The sequence below is a fragment of the Nuphar pumila genome, chromosome 8 (assembly GCF_984573655.1).
Source record: "Nuphar pumila chromosome 8, dmNupPumi1.hap1.1, whole genome shotgun sequence".
NCBI lineage: Eukaryota > Viridiplantae > Streptophyta > Magnoliopsida > Nymphaeales > Nymphaeaceae > Nuphar > Nuphar pumila.
The window spans coordinates 70,409,448-70,430,720 of NC_143256.1; the positions used below are offsets into that span (position 1 = coordinate 70,409,448).

The following is a 21,273-nucleotide window of genomic DNA, read 5'->3' on the forward strand; positions in this document are numbered from 1 at the left end:
AACACATTGAGCAGGTCGAAGAACTCCTGAACCACAGGTTCAAGATGAAAGACCTTGGTAAACTGCGATATTTTCTTAGAGCAGAAGTTGACAGAACTATTGAAGGCATGACACTTACCCAACATAAGTATACCATTGATGTTCTCAGCAAAGCAGGTATGAAAGATTGCAAGCCTCTAAGCATACCCAGTGTACTTCATCAGAAACTCAATTCCAGAGATGGCGATTTGTATGAGGATCCTACAGGATATCGCAGGATAGTGGGGATGCTTCAATATCTTACTTTTACTCGTCCTGATATTGTCTATTCAGTCAATCAGGTATCTCAGTTCATGCATGAATCGCGTATTGGACATATGGAAGTTGTTAAACGTATTCTTCGATATTTGAAAGGAACTGTTGGAGATGGTCTTTTGTACAGAAAGAGTATGAATGAACATAACATGCAAGAACTTCTTGTTTACACAGATGCAGACTAGGCAGGAGATCTAGATGAGCGTAGGTCAGTGTCAGGATACTGTATTTTCGTTGGCCTAAATCTTGTATCTTAGAGCAGTAGAAAACAAAGGGCTATTGCCAGATCAAGCACAAAAGCTGAATATAGATCAATGGCAGCTGCTACAGCTGAGGTAACATGAATTAGACATTTGTTGACAGAAGTAGGAGAGTCAATATCTAAATGTATTCTCCTATGTGACAATCAAAGTGCCATCAACATGTCATTCAATCCTATCTACCATAGTCGTGCCAAGCATATTGAAATTGATCAACATTTTGTAAGACAGAAAGTCGAAGAGAAGGAAATTGAACCAGAATTTGTTCAGACTACTGATCAAGTTGTTGGCTTTTTTACCAAAGGGCTTATCAAGGACCGATTCTGGATGTTGAAAGGCAAGTTGTTCATGGTTCAAAACTATGTACAACTTGAGGGAGGATGAAAAGAAGTGTGTATTCATGATTGGGTTTGGATTTTATCCAAATCCAATTTGAGTTCATCCAATTAGCACTCTAATTAGCACATGTTCATTAAAGGCACTAATGGCATATTGTAATTTACATTTGTTGTGTGATGGGTATTTTCGTACCCTAGTAATTGTAACAGCATGTATTTAATGTGAAGCCCAATACCACTGTCGATCATTGGGGGGAAATCCTGCAGCTTTCTTTTCTCTCTCTCTCTCTCATTCGGTGGTGTCTGCTCTTGTGTATGAAACAGGGAACCACGATTTCTATCAGGAGGCTCGGCCCCTCCCTTACGAAATAGAGAACGCAGAAGAAGAAAAGAAGACAGCGAGGAGAGGTGCTCGGCACCTCCCTCTTGGTAGACCCAAAGCCACCCATGATGGTGGCTCTGGTCCACCGCCAACAACCGGAAAAGGGGAAAAGGAGGGTTTAACTGGGAAGACCGCAGCGACGGGAAATGTCGCTGGTGAGCAATGCCGAAATGCGAACACGAAGCAGGAGAGCAACACCGAGGTCGGGGAAGGAGGGTGTCAGCCGAGAAGACGTCGACGAAGGTGGAGGGTCGCCAGCAGCTTCGTTCGTCGGCGGCTCCAGTCGTCGGTGGTCGCAGAGGAAGGGGATTTGAGACGGGAGGCAAAGAGGAGAAAGGCAGTGACAGGGGTGGCTCACCGGAGTTTGGAGGTCGTCGGTGGCAACACCGGAGAAGATAAAGAGAAGAGGAAGGGGGACGATGATGTCCCGGTCACGGGTGGCGATGGCTGGATGCCGGTGGACAACAAGAGAGGGGAGCGACGGGGAGAGGGGGTCGTCGGCGCTCGAAGGTCACCAGCGCTCAGAGGTTGTTGGCGGCTCCAATCGCCGGCGTCTGCAAGGGGCAGAGAAACAGAAGGGAGGAGAGAGAGAGAGAGTGGCGAGGGTTTTACCCCTCGCCCCTCTCAACCTGTGTCTTTTAAAGACGCAGGCTCTCGCAAAGGTTCGAGAGCCCGGGTCGGGGTCGGGCTCGGGGTCGGGCTCGGGTCCAAACTTTTATCTGAGTCCGACACGGCGAACTAACCTCGGAACGTGTCTAGCACGATTTTTATTTTTTTTACAGGCTTTACACAGGGAGTAACTAACTCCACCAAGCAGTCAAGCATAGTAAGTAGGGTAACTGAATAGGATTGGCAATCATAACAAAGCTTACCATGCATGCAATAACCATTGAGTTCTTCAGTTCACCGACAAGTAACGATATTAATCATAAAGTGAAAGTTATTTCACAACAAGCAGTTTATAAGTTACCCATGATTAAGCAATCCAACGACAACACTTATATATTAACCACAAGATGTAGGCAGCTTGTAAGACAAACAACTACATTAGTTTTAGTTGTAGACTATTCGTAGATTACGAGCTGTGAGCAGTTACATTCGTCATATAAACAGTTTGTAGATTACGAGTTGTAAGCAGTCACATTCGTCATAAGAGACTCAAACCAACAAGTGTCATATTACAACAAGCTCGAATAGTTCCACCAAATAGTAAAGCAAGTCACATGCTACTATATTGTAACTAGCGTAATGCTATTATCATAAGCATTTAACTAGTATAAGCAGCTAGTTATTACTAGCATGAAACTGCGTAAGCAGCTCAACCAACTAGAGCAGCGCCACAACAGGCAATGCATAGTTCAGCGAATGGTATACGCTGAACTACAGAGCAAACAAGCAATTCACGTCACAGCATGCACATCTCAACAATGTGAATAGTTTACATTTTGTTTTGATTATTAGCTAGCCGTTGTGGGTACACACAAGGCAAAAACGTAGAAACAACCGAGATCGATCCGGGGGTTTATTATGTTTATTGATGGAGATGTAAATCATAGGATAAAGGTTGGGTGGATGAAATAGAAAAGTGCAACTGGAGTGTTGTGCGATCGTAGAATGCCATTGCAGTTGAAGGGAAAGTTTTATAGGACGACTATTAGGTCCGCTTTACTATATGGTACGGAATGTTGGGCTGCCAAGAGACATCATATTCAAAAAATGAGTGTAGCTGAGATGCGGATGCTTAGATGGATGTGTGGAAATACAATAAAAGATAAGATTCGGAACGAGGAGATACGTAAGAAGGTAGGCGTTGCACCCATTGAAAATAAGATGAGAGAATCGTTTACGGTGGTTTGGACATATTCGGCGAAGGCCTAATGATGCTCCAGTTAGAAGGATGGAGAAATGGGAAAATATATTAGTTAAAAGAGGTCGGGGTAGGCCTAGGAAGACTTGGATGGAGATGATAGGAAAGGATATGAATGCTTTGAACCTCATCGAGGACATGGCATTGGATAGAAATGATTGGAGGAGAAGGATTCATGTGGAAGACCCAGAATGATTTTCTTTGTTGGTTCATATCGCCGACCCGATTGTTTTGGGATGAAGGCGTAGTTGTTGTTGTTGTTGTTGTTGTTGTTGTTGTATATTATGATACCCCGGATGACTGACTGAGTCCGCTCCTAAAGGAACGGCCAGTGACCAAGAGAGTAAATCCCCAAAGGCATTCATGGCCCGTTAATGCATCCAAACTTCTGCAGAAGTGGCCTCAAAGCTATCTTTATAGCATTTCCCCTAACTCTGATGACTGGGCGAGCCGAGTCATTTGCCCGAAATAGCCATTAAGGGATTGTTCATTAGAGTTTTCTACCATTCATCCTCTCTCTTGATGAACCGTTCTGAACAGGCACAGCGGGGGTTTCTTAACCGCCGCCCCATTCTACATGCTCGGGTCCATTATGCCCGCTCGAGCATCTTACCTGCGAAGGAGCATAGTCACCATTTAATTAATTATACGTGTCAATGCACGTTTGAGGCAACCACACACCTCTCATCCTGCTCACCGCAGTACGCAACGTATCTGTTCAAAAGTACAATCGCAATGAGATGGATCAACTCATAGTGAGGGTAACAACATCACCATTTTGTGATCTCAAACATGTGTCATTGCACGTTCGAAGTAAACACAAACCTCTCATCATACTCATCATAGTACGCAATGTACCTGTTCAAAATTACAGCAACGATGAGAGGGGCATGGATTTCTCAAAAGGAAATCCCCACAACAATGCTTTGCCGATAAGATATGGTGCAACCATTCAAGTTCAAACTTGTCATGCTCATGTCTTTTAGACCGTCACGAGTCTCTTGCCTATTAGGGGAACATCGATATTACATGATTATCATAAAGTGTCAATGCTTCGAGGTTACTACAGACCTCTCATCCTGCTCCTCGTAGTCCAAACATATCGTACATGACTAAGAGTACGACTACGAGAAGAGGGGCATGGATTTCTCAGACGAAATCCATCAGCAATAATCTCGCAAAGAAAGGAAAAGCGCCAACTATTTTAGTTTAGCCAGAAAACCCAATAACTAGGTCTCGCATCAGGGGTGAAGCAGCACTGGTCTAACGATGACGCAGGTTCCTCAGTAGAACCCTCGTCCATCTCATGCACATGCCCATAAACTGGGTTATCCGAGTTGTATCGAATACGCGAACTGAAGTTGTAAAACACTTTTCCCCAACACATCGATTTGGGAGATCCAGTCGCTATCTCGCAAAAGGCTTTCAAAATATGCTTTACAAAACTATACAACAACAACTACGCCTTCATCCCAAAACAATTGGGGTCAGCGATATGAACCAAAAAAGAAAATCATTCTGGGTCTTCCACATGAATCCTTCTCCTCCCATCATTTCTATCCAATGCCATGTCCTCGGTGAGGTTCAAAGCATTCATATCCTTTCCTATCATCTCCATCCAAGTCTTCTTAGGCCTACCCCGACCTCTTTTAACTAATATATTTTCCCATTTCTCTATCTTTCTAACTGGAGCATCATTAGACCATCGCCGAATATGTCCACACCACCGTAAACGATTCTCTCTCATCTTATTTTCAATGGATGCAACGCCTACCTTCTTACGTATCTCCTCGTTTCGAATCTTATCTTTTATTGTATTTCCACACATCCATCTAAGCATATGCATCTCAGCTACACTCATTTTTTGAATATAATGTATGTTGGCAGCCCAACATTCCGTACCATATAGTAAAGCGGGCCTAATGATGCTCGCTTTACAAAACTATACGTTTCGAAAATAGGTTGGTGCGTAAAAGTCATCCTTTTTGGAGAACCAAGTGCATAAGTGTGTATGGTGTCTTTTAAGACAAATAAACAATTTGAAATATGCTTGAAGCTGCACTCAGTGAGTGTAAGCTAACAAAGAGCAAGCTCGTGCACGCTACAGTGCGACGGTAAAGTATGATCGATCCCCAAAGTGCAAAACTACGTGTCGAGCACAAAACCTCGAAAATAGTGCACAAAGTACGAAATTGTACCTCAGCTAATCAACCAAGCAAGAACGTGAATACTCAAAGCAATGCATGAGATATGAAACCGTACCTTGATCAAATCAAACACGTAAACAAATGAGTAATGATAGTGCACAAGGTACGAAACCGTACCTCGGCTAACAGAGGTGCAAGCAAGTAATACTCAAGGCAAAAGAGCATCAATAACTTAAAAACCAACAAGGACAGAAAGGAAAGCCTTGGCGCATAAAGCGCGGGGTAAGAGAAAGGAAAAGCGCAGAAATTAAATGTGAAACAGAAGCTTGGGCACATAAACCGCGACAGCAAAGTAAAGACAAGTAAAAAGTCAGAGCGTAGCGAGGGGCAGTAGAAAAGTAAAGTGCAGAAAAGTAAAGATGACAAGAATTGCGAAACCGCGTCCTTGAATTAAAAAGCATGAAATGTAAAGACAGAAATTAAAAGCCTGAGCACATATAGCGCGGCAGCAAAAGAAAAGGAAAGTGCAAGGAAAGTAAAGAGGACAAGGATCGCGAAACCGCGTCCTTGAGTTAAAAGACATACGTATATATTTTATACGTATATCATCGTCCTCTTTCATTTTTAATTATCTTTTCTTATTTTAGCATTTATTTGTTCATTGTTCTTTTACGCAAGAATCCCCTACCTTGAGGGGTTGCGGGTCCTCGTACGCCTGCGGCGTAGGTAAGCATGGGCTCAAGCTAAAGAGAGCGAGTCAGCTCTATCGTGCAACCTGCGAGCGTAAAAAGGTTAGCATGAACATGATCAAAAACAATAGGCGAGTCTGGTGAGACCCGTAATGGTCGTCGAACCGAACCCCGATACACGGCTAGGCAGGGAGCTCTGCTCCCTGCAGAAGAGCAACAAGGGCAAGGAGTCCTCGGCTCCCTGTCTTCTGAAACAGCAAAGGCCCTCCAGCCAGGGCGTTGCTGGGAGAAGGCGGCAGAAAGGGGCAGAGGAAGGAGCCTTGCTCCCTGCATGCCCGAACAACAAAGAGGGGGAAGAGGGGAACAGGGAGGGCTCGACCACTCTCTGCCAACCAGAACACAGGGAGACGACAGGGGTTGGCCCCTGCCGACCCATCCGAATACAGGGAGGTGGCAGGGGCTCGACCCCTGCCCTCCTAACGAGAAAAGAGAGGGAGACGACGACAGGGCTTGGCCCCTACCGTCGTTCCCATACTTAGGGAGGTGGCAGGGGCTCGACCCTTGCCAACCTACCGAGAACAAGAAAAGGGGAGGTGGCAGGGGCTCGGCCCCTGCCGACCTGCCTGAACAAGAGGCAGGCAGGGGGGCCTTCCACCGTGTCGACCAAGGCACAAAGACCACCCAGGAGCCCTCTGCCAACTAGAGGAGGCGACGCAGGCAGCAGCCCTGCCGCCTGCCGAAAAGGAGGTGGGCGGCAGGGGCTTGGCCCCTGCCGGCCTGCTTGAGCTAGCCGACGACAGGGCCTCGCCCCTATCATCCCTCCGAAGAAAAGACACAGGTGGCAAGGGCTTGGCCCCTACTGGCCTGCCGAAGGCAAGCAGATGACAGGGCTCAGTCCTTGTCGTCCAGCCAAAAGACCCCATAGGTGGCAGGGGTTTGGCCCCTACCCGCATGTTGACCCGATGCAGGCGGCAACCCTGTCGCTTGTCTATTAAAAGGACGAAGAAGATGAAGACAGACGAGGAGGGGTGCTCGGCACCTCCCTCCTGGTAGACCCAGAGCCACCCACGATGGTGGCTCTGGTCCACCGCCAACAAACGAAAAAAAAAATGGGGGTTTACCTGGGAAGATCGCGACGATGAGGGGAGTCCAAGGACGGCTCAGGCGATGGCGGGACCTCCTTTGATGGGCGAAAAGGGACGAAGGAAGGAGAGGATGCTCTCGGGGTCACCGGCGTCAGGCTCCGACGAGCAAAGGGAGCTCCGACGTCGGGGGCTCCTTTGACGAACCAAAGAGGCACGAGGGAGAGGGTAACGGGGCCGTCTGGAGTTCGCCAAGGAACCGGTCATCAGGCGGCCTCCGACAAGCTGTGGGTGACCAAGAGCGGGGGATGTTGGCTGAGACCACTGGCGCACGAGGTCGGACAGGAGAGGAGAGAGGAGGTGGCCAGCGAGAGAGAGAAAGGGAGACGGTGACAGGGAGGGGTGGCTCACCGGGGCTCTGGTGAGGGATGTCGTAGGTGAAGGTCGGCTTCGGTCGCCGGTGTCAGGGTCGACGACGGAAACGGGAGTGAGAGACGGAGGCGGGAGGCAGAGAGGAGAGAGAGAAGGGGCGAGGGTTTTGCCCCTCGCCTCACAGCCTACGTCTTTAAAATACGCAGGCTCTCAATCCTTCGAGAAGCCGGGTCGAGTGTCCGGGTCGGGCTCGGATCCGGGTCCGACACGGCGGACCAACCTTGATACGTGCCCTGCACGTGTCTGACACGTGTTCGACACAAATTTTTTTTACAGACTTTACAACTATAAATAAGGGAGTATTTTTATCTTCTTCTTCTTATTTAAATTTAATGGCATATACTGACTCTGATTGGGGAGGTGACCTAAATAACCGTCACTCTACCACTGACTTTTGTATATTTTTAGGTGAATCGATGGTTTCATGGAGATGCAAGAAACAACAGAAGGTGTCTTTGTCTTCTACTGAGGCCGAGTACCAGCCATGGCAACTACAACCATGGAAATTGTTTGGTTGCGACGGTTGCTGGAAGATATAGGAGTTTGTGTTCAAGGGCCTACAAAGTTGTGCTGTGACAAAAAAAAGTGCAATATATATTGCCAAGAATGATACATTTCATGAACGAACAAAGCATATCGAAATGGACTGCCATTATGTTTGAGAAGAATATCTAAAGAAAGTCATTGATCTCCCCTATGTAACATCAGAATATCAACTGGCTGACTTCTTTCCTAAGGCACTCTGTTCTCCTAGATTCAATTTTCTTCTTAGTAAACTTTTGGTCATCACACCATAAGTTTGAGGGAGGATGTTAAAATATATATATATATATATATTTATTTATTTATTTATTTATTTTGTGTAATACCCGATAAGGGTAAATAGGTTATTTCCAATTTTGACGCATATTCACTTTAAGAATATGATTGTAATTTATTTTCTTTTTCTTTTATTTTTTCCTCTTTTTTTTGCTTTTTTTATTCTTTTTAACCATTGGGGGCCCACACAATAGACGTTGGGTTGTGACCGTTGGAGGGGCCCAACGTCTATATGTGGAGCCCCTCCAAGGTCTCCATGTGTATTATAAATAGGAGTTGAACCCATTGTATTTCTCAAGCTTTGAGTCAAAGCTCTCTCACTTCTTTAATAAAGATTTATATTTTTTATGCCTTTGTACATTTGGGTTCTCTTGAATGTGTTGTGCCTTTGTGCACATTTGTTCCAAGTGTTCTTATTGTGCCTTTCTGCACGTGTTTCTCACTAAGAACTTAGTGTTCTTATGTTCGTTGTCTCTTTGAAGACATTTTGACAATGATGTGATCAACACCAAAATATACCAGGACAAGTTACAAGCAAGATTGAGGTCAGATCTACATGCAAATTGGAGGAGTTAAAGGAGAAATAGGCATCTTTTAAAGGATCTTGGAGGTTTAAAAAAATCTCAGAAACAGTTCGCACAAACATGAACAGCAGACTCAACCATGAGAAACGATCGGTTTCAGTGAGAATAGGCAGATCAGACTCTTATTCAACTTCATGGCAAAGATTGAATAACATCTCCTATCAGAAGGTTGGAGCTTTAATTCAAGCATGCCAGGCAGCAGAACATTCTTATCATCTTTAAGCAGCGGCTCAACTCCAAGAGCTGGGTTTCAACAGGAAGGCTGGAGGCTTGTGTAATGAGACAGGCTCAATCCAGAATGACATTGTTTGACTGTGTACATCTGTGGCTTGACAAATCACCAAAACTAGAATTCTACATATGTAAAGTCTGTCCCAGTGGATGTCTAGAAGTTCCAGGAAATGATATAATATTTCTAACAATTTTCTTGACATAAAGAGTTAAAGACCTGTGAACTTGAGTATAAATGATATGCATAAAACACTAATTGTAACGCATAAAAATGCACTTTGGAAAACAAAAGTTCATTTGTGGAGACCCTATAAGGGATATCATGTGTGTCAATTGCAGATCAATTCAGAAGGCAGATCCAACTCCAAATAGAACATTGGAGAAAAACCTGAAGATTAATTTAAACATATGATTCCACAATGGGTTAGATGGACGAAGAAACCTATTTTGATGCATTGCAAGACCCATATAAGGACCATAAATGAAAATCAACACAAGACAAAAAGATCTTCCAGAAGTCAAAAAGTCAAGGTGTGCATGCGTGAGTGTGTGTATGAGTGCGTGAAAAGGGGTGTGGGGAAGGGCTTTATTTTGGTAGCGTCGAGAGAGCTGTAGTGCTGTACTCTCTAGTAATCTTGCTGATTTCCATTTTCTGTTCAATGTTCTGTGGATCTGAGCATACAGATATGACCTCCATAGTCTATTTAAAGGAAGACGTGCATTAGATTAAGAGGCTTTGATGTGTCTTCAGGTTTCCAAAAGAATCTAAAGTGTACAGTTAAAACTTCACAAAAAAATCAGTTTTTATTAAAAAAATAGACATAAAGCATGTTTCTTACTAAACAAACCATGATAAAACATCTACATAGTCTAATTGACTAAAAAATACCTGTATAAAGAGTATGGTATCCTCCAGGATACCAAAATAAATCTCCAACTCTCTTTCTCCAAATATTTCATTTCATTATGAAAAATGTGGTTATATATATATATATAAATATATATATATATATATAAACATTGTTTGAAAATGAAATTGAAAAATGAAAATATTGGTGATCATTACTGTTAGAGAAAGTACTATAAAGTCACAAACTAGAGGAAAATGCAAAGCCCCTCACAGACCATAAGAGTTTATTTGGGACCATGTGTTGCTTCTTCTCCAAGGTAATCCAAGCTTCTTCCTCTTCCTAAAAGTTTATTAAGAAGTAATATGGTTCTTCAACCTCATAGGGATTTAATATACTGCATTTATAACTCCTGTGGGTAAAGTTTTTTATTATATATAAATGTTTGGGCCTGCTCTTGACCTCAATGAAAAGAAAAAGGACAAATGGCTAAATATAAAATGACCAAGAGGCTAAAAAGATAAAAGTACTATGGGAGCATATCGTGCCATATCCAAATAACTGAACACACTAAGACAATTCATAATCAGTATGCCATCATGTCCTTTTCACATGCATGAAATCTGTTTTACAAAATTGAGTTTAAAGTATGATATAATCTTGGTTTGCATCCATATATATAGTATCTACTTGTCAATCATATAATACTATTATTTTACAGTATTGACATCATCTACTTTTTGTATCTAATGGCCAAGCATATAATAACGAGTTTGTACACATGATGCAGCGAAGGTGCCGGGTTTCTTGAGTGCTTGGAGTCGGTTCTGAGGATCCACGATCTCAGCGTGTGCGATGAACAGGAAATGAACAGAGAACAGGCCACCGAACTCGGTGGTGTAAACTGATTGCTTTATTTTTCTTTTATTTTCAATAGGAATCAATCTAACACATGATGAAATGTAAAACAATCCATTAATCCTTAACCTAACAAGGAAAAACCAATGAAATGAATAACAGGGAAAGAAATAAGAAACAGGAAAAGAAAAGCTGCGGCTGTCTTCAATCTTTGCCCTGCACGAAACCCTAGGCATGGGTTTTTAAAGGCATCTGATGGATCTGAGTCTCGGGTCCAACTATGGACCCGAGACGCGACCCGAATCTGTGTCCTGCAAGACTTGAGGTGATCGGATTTGCGGTTGTCTGGAATATGTACGTGTCACCTCCTTACACCGAGTCACCTTACCTGTGATCGGTAGTTCCTGGGTCCGATCGTCCATTCTCTGAAGTGGATCGGGTTTCAGGGCCAAATCAGGGTCACGTGGTACGGACCCAGTCGGGTCCTGCTCAGCATCATTCTCCTCTGGTTGGGAAGAAGTCGGCTCTGACGACTTGTTGTCGCCATAGTAAGTATATAAATCAGACACATTGAAGATGGGTGAGATATGCCAATCATCAGGCAGCTCAAGGAGGTCGGCATTCGGTCCCAGTCGGCGAAGAATCTTGAAAGGGCCGTATTTCTTAGGACTCAATTTGCTATAGGTACCCACTGGAAAACGCTTGGGACGTAAATAAACTCACACTAACTAACCGACTTGAAACTGGATATCACGACGACCCTGGTCTACGAAAGCTTTGTAGGCGTCGTAGCTCTCAACTAACTTGGTTTGGACCTGCCTGTGGATGTCACGCATGTATTCAATGGCATCAAATGCATCTGGGTCTGGGTCTGAGACATTAGTCATCGGGGCTAAGTCAACTACATGAGTGGGTGTCCGACCATAAACCACCTGGAAAGGGGACTTGCCTGTGGACCGGTTGATGGAACTATTATATGCAAACTCAGCTTGAGGCAATACTAGGTCCCAAGTTTTGACATTGTCCCCTACAAGACTACGTAATAGGTTCCCTAAAGCGCGATTTACAACTTCGGTTTGTCCGTCGGTCTGTGGGTGGTACGCACTACTGAACTGAAGCTTGGTCTTCAACAAGGCCCATAATGATTTCCAAAAATGGCTCATAAAACGCGTGTCACGATCTGAGGTGATCGTGTGGGGTAAACCGTGGAAACGGGTGACATCCTTGAAGTAATAGGAGGCTATTAATGATGCGTTGGTGGTTCGCTTACACGGAACAAAAATAGTCATTTTGGAGAATCGGTCAACAACGACTAAAATTGAATCAAAACGACGCGGGGTTTTGGGAAGACCTACGACAAAATCCATGGAACACATGCTCTCACGGGCGCTCAGGAATGGATAACGAGGTATACAGACCACTATTTTGACAATGACCCTTAGACGCTTGACACACCCGACAACTCTGGACGAACTTGACATCTTTGCGCATCTTGGGCCAAAAGTATCGTTCATCTAACAGAGCAAACGTCTTATCATGCCCAAAGTGCCCAGCTAGTCCCCCCTCATGTAACTCGGAAATCAACTGAATCCTAAGGGAAAAATCTGGTATGCACAACTTATTACCGCGAAGGAGATAACCGTTGTGTATACTAAAACGATGGTCAGCTGTTTGATGAGAGGAGAGGCAACCTTCCCAGACTTGCTGGAAGTCAGGGTCCAATGGGTACAACTCCTTACACTGCTCGAACCCAATAACCTGCACTGACATAGTCATTAGGAGGTTGTTCTTCCTGCTAAGAACGTCAGCTACCTTGTTCAGGGTACCAGATTGATGGTGGATCGTGAAGGTGTACTCTTGCAAGAAACTGACCCACTTGGCATGACGAGCACTTAACTTCTTTTGACTATTCAGGTACTTCAAAGCCTCATGATCCATGTACAAGACAAACTCCTTATAAATGAGATAATGTCTCCAATAACGAAGAGCTTGTACAACGGCATAGAATTCCACGTCATAAGTGAAATATTGGCACCTAGCCTGAGTCAGCTTTTGACTAAAGAAAGCAACGGGTCTGCGGTTCTAACTCAAGACGGCGTCAATCTCCACTTTAGAGGCATCGCACTCCACCTCAAAGACGGCATTGAAATCCGAAAGGGCAAGGATAAGGGCACTAGTCATTTTTTCTTTGATGAGTGTAAAAACCTTTCCCGCGACAGGTGTCCAATGAAAACTAGTACCCTTAAGGCACTCTGTGATAGGGGCCATGAGGGTGATGAAATTTCGCATGAATCGATGATAGAAAGTGGCTAACCATTGGAAACTACGAATCTCTCCTATAGTCTTTGGGGTTGGCCAATCTATGATCGCACGGACTTTCGCGGGATTTGCCTTAACTCCATCAGATGACACAATAAATCCCAAGAACACACCGCTGGACGTCAGAAACTCACACTTTTTGGCATTGAGGTACAACTTTTCGCTTCTTAAGATCTCTAAGACCTGACGCAGGTGACCCAAATGGTCAGACACAGACGAGCTATAAATCAGGATATCATCAAAATACACAACGACAAACTTTCCTATACAGGGACGCAACACTTGGGTCATCATATTCATGAAAGTACTTGGGGTGTTAGATAACCCAAATGGCATGACTAAGCACTCATACAATCCATCATGTGTCTTGAACGCCGTTTTCCACTCATCCCCCTCCCGGATACGAATCTGGTGATATCCGCTTTTTAAATAGATTTTGGAGAAAATGGAGGCACCAGACAACATATCAAACATATCATCCAAACGAGGAATGGGAAAACGGTATTTGACAATGATGTGGTTGATCGCCCGACTATCAACACACATGCGCATGGACCCATCTTTCTTACGAGTAAGCAGGGCAGGCACAGCGCAAGGGCTCACACTCTCACGAATAAAGCCCTTCCGCAGCAATTCCTAGACCTGCCTCAATAACTCAGCATGCTCAGATGGATTCATGCGATACGCGGGGAGATTAGGGAGACTCGACCCTGGGACAAAATCAATAGCATGTTGCACCGCTCGCGTGGAAGGAAGGCCATCTGGGAGGTCCTCTGGTATAATGTCACGACACTCATCAATAAGGGGTGCGACGTGCGCGGGAACGGGCACGGGCGTATTCGTTGATGGTTTCGCCACAAGGGCATAACAATAACCATCTTCCCGACAATAGTCCAAGAACGACCCGTAGGATAGGCCTGCAAGTCGGGGAACTCGCTCAGGCTTATCCACCGTGGAAAAATCGGTCTCCTTGATAGGGAGAAAGACGATCTTATGGCCCTTGAATATGAACGAGTACGTGTTCCTACGGTCATCGTGAATGGTCTTGCGATCAAACTGCCAAGGACGCCCCAGAAGGATGTGACACGCGTGCATAGGGGCTACATCACACCACACCTCATCGTGGTAATGTTCCCCCATGGAAAACTAGACTAAACAGCGCTGGGTAATAGAAACTTCGTTGCCTTTCTTGAACCAGGCCATCTTGTAGGGTTGGGACAATTTCTCAGTTTTTAGGCTCGGGGTAGTCACGACACTCTCAGACACCATATTCTTGCATGCTCCAGTATCAATGATAACATCACACGCGTGACCCTCACAGTTGCATCGGGTTCTAAAAATATTGTTCCTCAACCATCTCAATGGGGCCGACTCTCGGGCTGCGGTCAACACATGACGAATGGACAATAAATTTTTGACATTGTCGTCGAACTCTACAACTTCCCTCTCGTCATTCCCCTCAGTAAACGACTCACCCTCACTCTCACTATCAGACGTTGACTCGACGATGCCCTCGATGAAATGTGTATTCTTGCTCATGGTGGGGCACTTGGACGCAACATGACCTAACTCCTGACACCTAAAACAACGAATGGCAGGCTCACTGGGCTTGGCTCGGGATCTGGTGTGATAAGCGGGGCCGGATTGGTCGGGTTTGCTAGGGTCAGTTTTAGGAGTGGACCTTAAGTCCTCCTTCCTAGGGAAGCTCGCTTCCTTGGTTGGGAAACTTGACTTGGGTCGACTAGACTGGTCACTACGAGTGGTTCGATATTCCTTCCTCCTTTTCAGTTTTTCCTCCACATTCATGGCATAGTTGCTTGACTGATCTATTGACTCAACTGTGATGCAACTAAAGTCATCAGAAATGACAGAACGGGAGACCAGAAATGTACCCCGTGACCTGCTGGCGGGCAGTCTCCTCAATCTGCACTCGTAGAGAAAGACGATGGAACTCAGAAGTGTACTCCGCCACAGTTCGGGTGCCCTGTCGCAAGGTGAGGTACTCTTTGTAGGCTCGCTCGGCGTGATCTGGCGGCAGGAATTTGGACTGCATCAGCCTTTGCATCTTTTCCCATGTTCGCACGCTCTCTAGGCCTTGTCGCTCCCGCGACCTCTACAGCTCCACCCACCATGTATGTGCTAAGCCTCTCAATCGAGCGGAGGCTAGAGAGACACGACGATGCTCAGCTACACTGTGGTAGTCAAAGAAGAACTGGACGGCATAGGACCAGTCGAAGAACTACTCCGCATCGAACCGACCTGCGAACTCTGGAAGCTCCAGCTTCACTCCGTACGTGGAGGGGCGCTCTAGTGCCCTCTATTGTTGGGCCTCCACCATTCCTGCAGGATGCTCGTTCCAGAAAGTGTCATCATCCCACACTGCTTCATCATCGCGATTCTGCTCGCCTGGCTGCTGGTGCTGACGTACTCCGACGGCTGGCCGACGCTCAAGTCCACGCTAGTCCCTGCTGAGTCTGCCTCTGTCTGGCTTGCCCGTGGAGGGTAGCCATCTGTGGTCGGTGTTGTGGCACCGGGATGACAGGGGATCCAAGGTAAGGTGGATAGGTTTGTCAGATCTCGGGCTCTAGGTGGGTAGGAATGGGGTAATATGGGTCTAGATTATCGGTTGGATTGGGATAAGGGCAGTGGATTGGGTTTGGTATGGGGTTTTGGATCGAGACTCGGTTATAGGTTTGGGGCTGGTGAGGGTACCGGGATTGGGTGGTGTAATATTGTGATGAATCACCCGATTGGATCTGGATCGGGTCTAACCCTAAGCTACGCGTCGGACCCAGATATGAATAGGTCGGATCGGGGATCGAGTTATGGGGAATAAAGGTCTGGTTTGAACTCGATCCACGATCCAGATGAGTATGGGTCTGGTCCTGACCCGGCTCAAATCCAAACTGGAGCTCTATCCGGGACCGATATGGGTTTGGGTCGGTAAGGGGTCCGTTTTGAGGTTCAAAATTAATGGGTTGGGTCAGATTCAGGGCGACCCGCGAATCAAACCCAACTGGGTAAGTCGGGTTAGAGGGTTCGACACTCGGACCCGCTCCTGGAGACCCAAAGGGTCATCCCCGAAACCCGGGCCCTGTATTTGCGAACTCAGGTCTGGACCCTCCTGGGTCCGGACCTGGCCAGTGGTTTGTTGACTTCTTGCTTCCACGCACAGAATCATCGAGAAAAATTGCCTTCCCAGGTCGTGCCGCCACGCCTGGATCGGCAGCCAGGCCCAGCGTGATGCTGGGACCCTGCAGGCATGGCCCACCCAGTGGGATTGTTCCAGCAACTCGCAGCCACGGGCCTGGACCTTCGGCAGGACCCAACATAAAGCTGGGGTCGTGCGGAGCACGTCCGGCCTGCGGTGCAGCCGCATGGGCCTGCTGCAGTGAAAGGGGTACACCCGAGGGAGGCGGCATACCTGCGTGGATCCTCTGGTTCGTCTGGAGCGGAGGAGGCAGATCAGAATAGGGAGGGAGAGCCAAAGTTGGAGCTTTGTCTTGGACAGGTTGAACGTGCATCGACTGATGACCCGGATCTGCCCCCTGCATTTGGGTTGACGTTGCATGCCCCTCTCCCAGTGTTTTGAGGCAGACCAGTCGATCCTCAATCCCGTCCAGTCGTTTTGATATGCTAACTATTTCTTTGTTCATCCTCGACATATTTTCCTCCATCCTGGTCATCATTTCCATCATACGCAGCATTGGACCCTCGTTGCCGGCAACCTCTTGCTCGTTTACGTTCGTCGGATCGCTCCTCGCCTCTTGAACCATATCGCTAACGACGGAGGAGATGTTGGAGCTCTAATACCACTTTGATGCAGCGAAGGTGCCGGGTTTCTTGAGTGCTTGGACTCGGTTCTGAGGATCCACGATCTCAGCGTGTGCGATGAACAGGAAATGAACATAGAACACGCCACCGAACTCGGTGGTGTAAACTAATTGCTTTACTTTTCTTTTATTTTCAATAAGAATCAATCTAACACAGGACTCGACTTGATGAAATGTAAAACAATCAATTAATCCTTAACCTAACAAGGAAAAACCAATGAAATGAATAACAGGGAAAGAAATAAGAAACAGGAAAAGAAAAGTTACGGCTGTCTTCAATCTCTACTCTGCACGAAACCCAGGCATGGGTTTTTAAAGGCATCTGATGGATCCGGGTCTCGGGTCCAACTATGGACCCAAGACGCGACCCGAATCTGTATCCTGCAAGACTTGAATTGATCGGATTTGCGCTCATCTGGAATATGTATGTGTCACCTCCTTACATCGAGTCACCTTACCTGCGATCAGTAGTTCCTGGGTCCGATCATCCATTCTCTAAAGTGGATCGGGTTCCGGGGCCAAATCAGGGTCACGTGGTACAGACCCAGTCGGGTCCTGCCCTGCATCAACACATCATCTAATATGCCCTGGATTTCAAACTTTTTCTGAACTGCACCCTCCAGATCATTGTCCAGCCTTATGTTTACTTGCATATAGAATAGTAGGTATTTTATTGTGAAACTAAGCTTAAAAAAGTAGCATCAATAAAATTGACTGAGCGCATCATAAATGAAAGGTGTTTGGTATCTCACATGCCAATCCATCAAAAATGACATCATAGTGGGAAATCATGGGACTTCCCAAAAAAATATACCATTTTAGCAAATACCTTTTCAGTCAGTGCCTCTCTAAGTTCTGGAAGACCTTCATCAGCACCATACTGGCTGGTTGAGGGCTGCCATACAGCTTCTTTGACCTTTTCTAAAGCCAGTTCTGGTGGCTGCCAATAAACTACTCCCTGTACGAGAATCAATATGATAGTCAAAGAAACTTCAAGATGGATATGGTAAATATGATAGCTGCTGCAAATTATTAGGGAAGGCATAGACAAAAGCATATAATGCACTGATTCAATATTTATTGTGTATGGTGGAATCCATTTGTTATGTTCATTATTGCAGTTACAATGCTTGATTGATGGAGTAATTCTCGTAGTTACCATAAACAGGAAGCACCGTTAGGCTACCATGTAATCAACCAATAACTTGAATAAAAATAATCTTCCCTTGGAGATTGCTCATGTTGCATTTTCTCCTCTGTCATATTTTCCTCTCATTTACTAAAATTTTTATTGCTCATATATGGCATTACAATAGGCTCTATTTAATACCATGTCCCTTTGATCAGAGGTAAGTTACTATTTCCTCCCCTGATCTGTTACATCTGAAAAATCACTTTCTCCAGTATCTCGCTCTGAAAAATGTGTAGCTCTATATATTTGTTCATGTTACATCTGAAAATTTCTTTTCTCGAGTATCTTGCTCAGCAAGCCTAGCTCCATACTGTTGTTCAGTATAATTTTTTTTTGGGATAGGCAAGCTGAGGTTAGGCAGACGCCCCACCAGTTATACAATCATACCATTGGGATTTGAACTTGCAACGTCCCGACATGAGGTGATGCGCACTAACTGCTCCTACCAAACAAGCAGAACCCCCGTTGGTTTGATGTTCAGTATATGAGCATTCAGAGCCTACTGTCCAAATCCTGCAGTAGCTGAGAGAGTGTGGGAACATCACATGGAGGATCTATATTGGTAGTTTTACACGGCAAGCACCAAGAATAGAGTCACATGCACCAGTAGGAGAATCATGATATTAAAGGTGAACCTGCCCGTTAGATACCTAGGGATCTTTATGTCGTTTATTCATGAGCATATGCTAGACATCATGGAGGAATAGTACGTGGATTCATGTGAGAGGTTCAAGTTATATTTCCTTCACCACCAGTACTCTTACACAAAGTCCAACCAGTCTATGAATTCCACATCACCTCTGAACAAAAGAATTGAGTAGCCAGAGTTAAAATGAAGCCTAAGAACCTAATTAATAAAGCAAGACACAAGGGATTGGGCATCATGGATTGCAGTGTCTTCAAATTACTGACTGATAAAAGGAGAAAGGGCATCAAGAACCATGAGGAACACAATCATGCTGTTGTCTTGATGGTGGAGATATTCTACAGGCATGGAAAGTCACCAGCATCAAGGCATGATACAAGTTCTTGGAAGATCTTATGTGCTCATTGTGCAACTACAAGTATGGGGTCGGAAAAGGCAGGGTCATGGTGTTGCAGGTTTGATAAATTAAAGCACAGAATGGTCTCCATCAGGTCCTCAGGAGATCCACAGCATGAAGAGGCCTTGTAATGAAATGGTGGTCTTCAACAAATGCACAAATAACTCACAAACAAGTGTCTATTGGAGACACTACAAAGCATGACCCTTGAAAGGGTATAAAAGGAAGAACACTTGAAAAATAAATAATACTTTATTCATGAACAAAATGCTTAAGAAGCATGGTTATTTACATTGAAGGGGGTTCACCCCTATATATACAAAAAAGTGGGAGAGAGGAGAGCTCATTTTGAGCTCTCCAAAAGAGACGTTGGATTCCTACGTCTCTTAATATAGCTGTTGGACTACAGTCCAACAGCTATTTGCTGGATCAAATATCTAGTTTCTATTGAACTAGATGCTAAAAAAGAAAATAAAGAAAAATAATAAAAGAAAATATAATAATATAATATATATATATATATTACAGATTACATTTTAACACTCCCCCTCAAACTTACGGTACAATGAGCGAAAGTTTGTCTAAGAGGAAGTGAAATCTGGGAGCAGCGAGAGGCTTGGTGAAGAAGTCTGCTAATTGATATTCTGATGTAACATACGGCAGATCAATGGTTCCTTGTAAGTATTCCTCTCTGACATAGTGACAGTTCATCTCAATGTGTTTAGTGCGCTCATGGAATGTTTGGTTGCTTGCAATGTAGATCGCACTTTTGTTGTCACAGCACATCTTTGAAGCTTGCGTTGCTTTAGCTCCCATATCCGCTAGCAATCGTCTGAGCCAAACAACCTCCATAGTGGTAGTTGCCATGTCTCTGTATTCAGCTTCGGTGGAGGAAAGAGAGACTTTCTGCTGCTTCTTGCACCTCCACGAAATTAAGGTTTCACCTAGGAACACACAAAAACCAGTAGTTGAGTGTCTATTATTGGGATCACCTCCCCAGTCAGCATCAGTATATGCAATTAAATTTAATGAAGATGAAGCAGACAAGAAGAGTCCTCGTGAAAGAGAGGATTTTAAGTATCTAATAATACGCAAAATCGCTCCCATGTGCACGGAGGTGGGAGCATGCTGAAACTGACTGACTGTATGAACCGCATGAGTTATATCTGGCCTAGTAATGGAAAGATAAGAAAGAGCTCCAACAAGTTGTCTATAAGGAGTAGGATCATCAAGAAGTTCTCCATCATCAATTTTCATTTTAACATTGACAACTTCTGGAGTGTCTACTTTCTTATCATCTGTAATTCCAGACCTGGAAACGATATCAAGAGCAAATTTAGATTGAGATATCAAATACCCCCGAGGGGAATAAGCAACTTCAATGCCTAAAAAATATCTTAATAAACCTAAGTCAGTCATTTCAAAGTGAGTTTTAAGAAGAGATTTGATATTTGCAACTCCCTGTTTGTCGCCTCCGGTGATGATCATATCGTCCACATAGAGAAGAAGAATAATGATGCCTGCATCAGATTTCTTAACAAACAAAGCAGTGTCAGTTAAACAAGGTTGAAAACCAATATCAAGCATAACATGACTAAATCGGTCATACCAGGCTTTTGGAGCCTGTTTAAGACCATAAAGAGCTTTTTCTAGACGAAGAGCTTTACCCTTAGGGATACTAATACCAGGTGGGGCTTCCATGTATACTTCTTCAACAAGATTCCCATTCAGGAAAGCATTTTTGACATCTAATTGAAAGATAGGCCATGTTCTAATGGAGGCCAAGGCTATTAAAGTTCTAACAGTGGTCATACGGGCCACAGGAGCAAATGTTTCTTCATAATCGATGCCATACTCTTGGGCATATCCTTTTGCTACTAAACGGGCCTTATATCTTTCCAGGGTCCCATCACTTTTGGTTTTGACTTTGTATACCCACCTACAACCTATAGGTTTCTTACCCGGAGGAATATCTTGTATCGTCCAAGTATTGGCCTTTTCTAGTGCATCCAATTCTATTTTCATGGCTTCTATCCATTCTATATGATTTTTTGC

General features: G+C 44.8%; 1 protein-coding gene across 5 annotated transcripts in view; it reads right to left on the bottom strand.

The window, feature by feature from the left end:
- LOC149829967 (aromatic aminotransferase ISS1-like) overlaps nucleotides 1-21,273 on the bottom strand; it is a 165,424-nt gene that overhangs the window by 137,641 nt on the left and 6,510 nt on the right. For all 5 annotated transcript variants that reach the window (XM_090016194.1, XM_090016192.1, XM_090016191.1 and 2 more), the window contains one exon: nucleotides 17,813-17,941. In XM_090016194.1, the coding sequence (XP_089872320.1) occupies nucleotides 17,813-17,941 (129 nt within the window). The remainder of the gene's footprint in view (nucleotides 1-17,812; nucleotides 17,942-21,273) is intronic.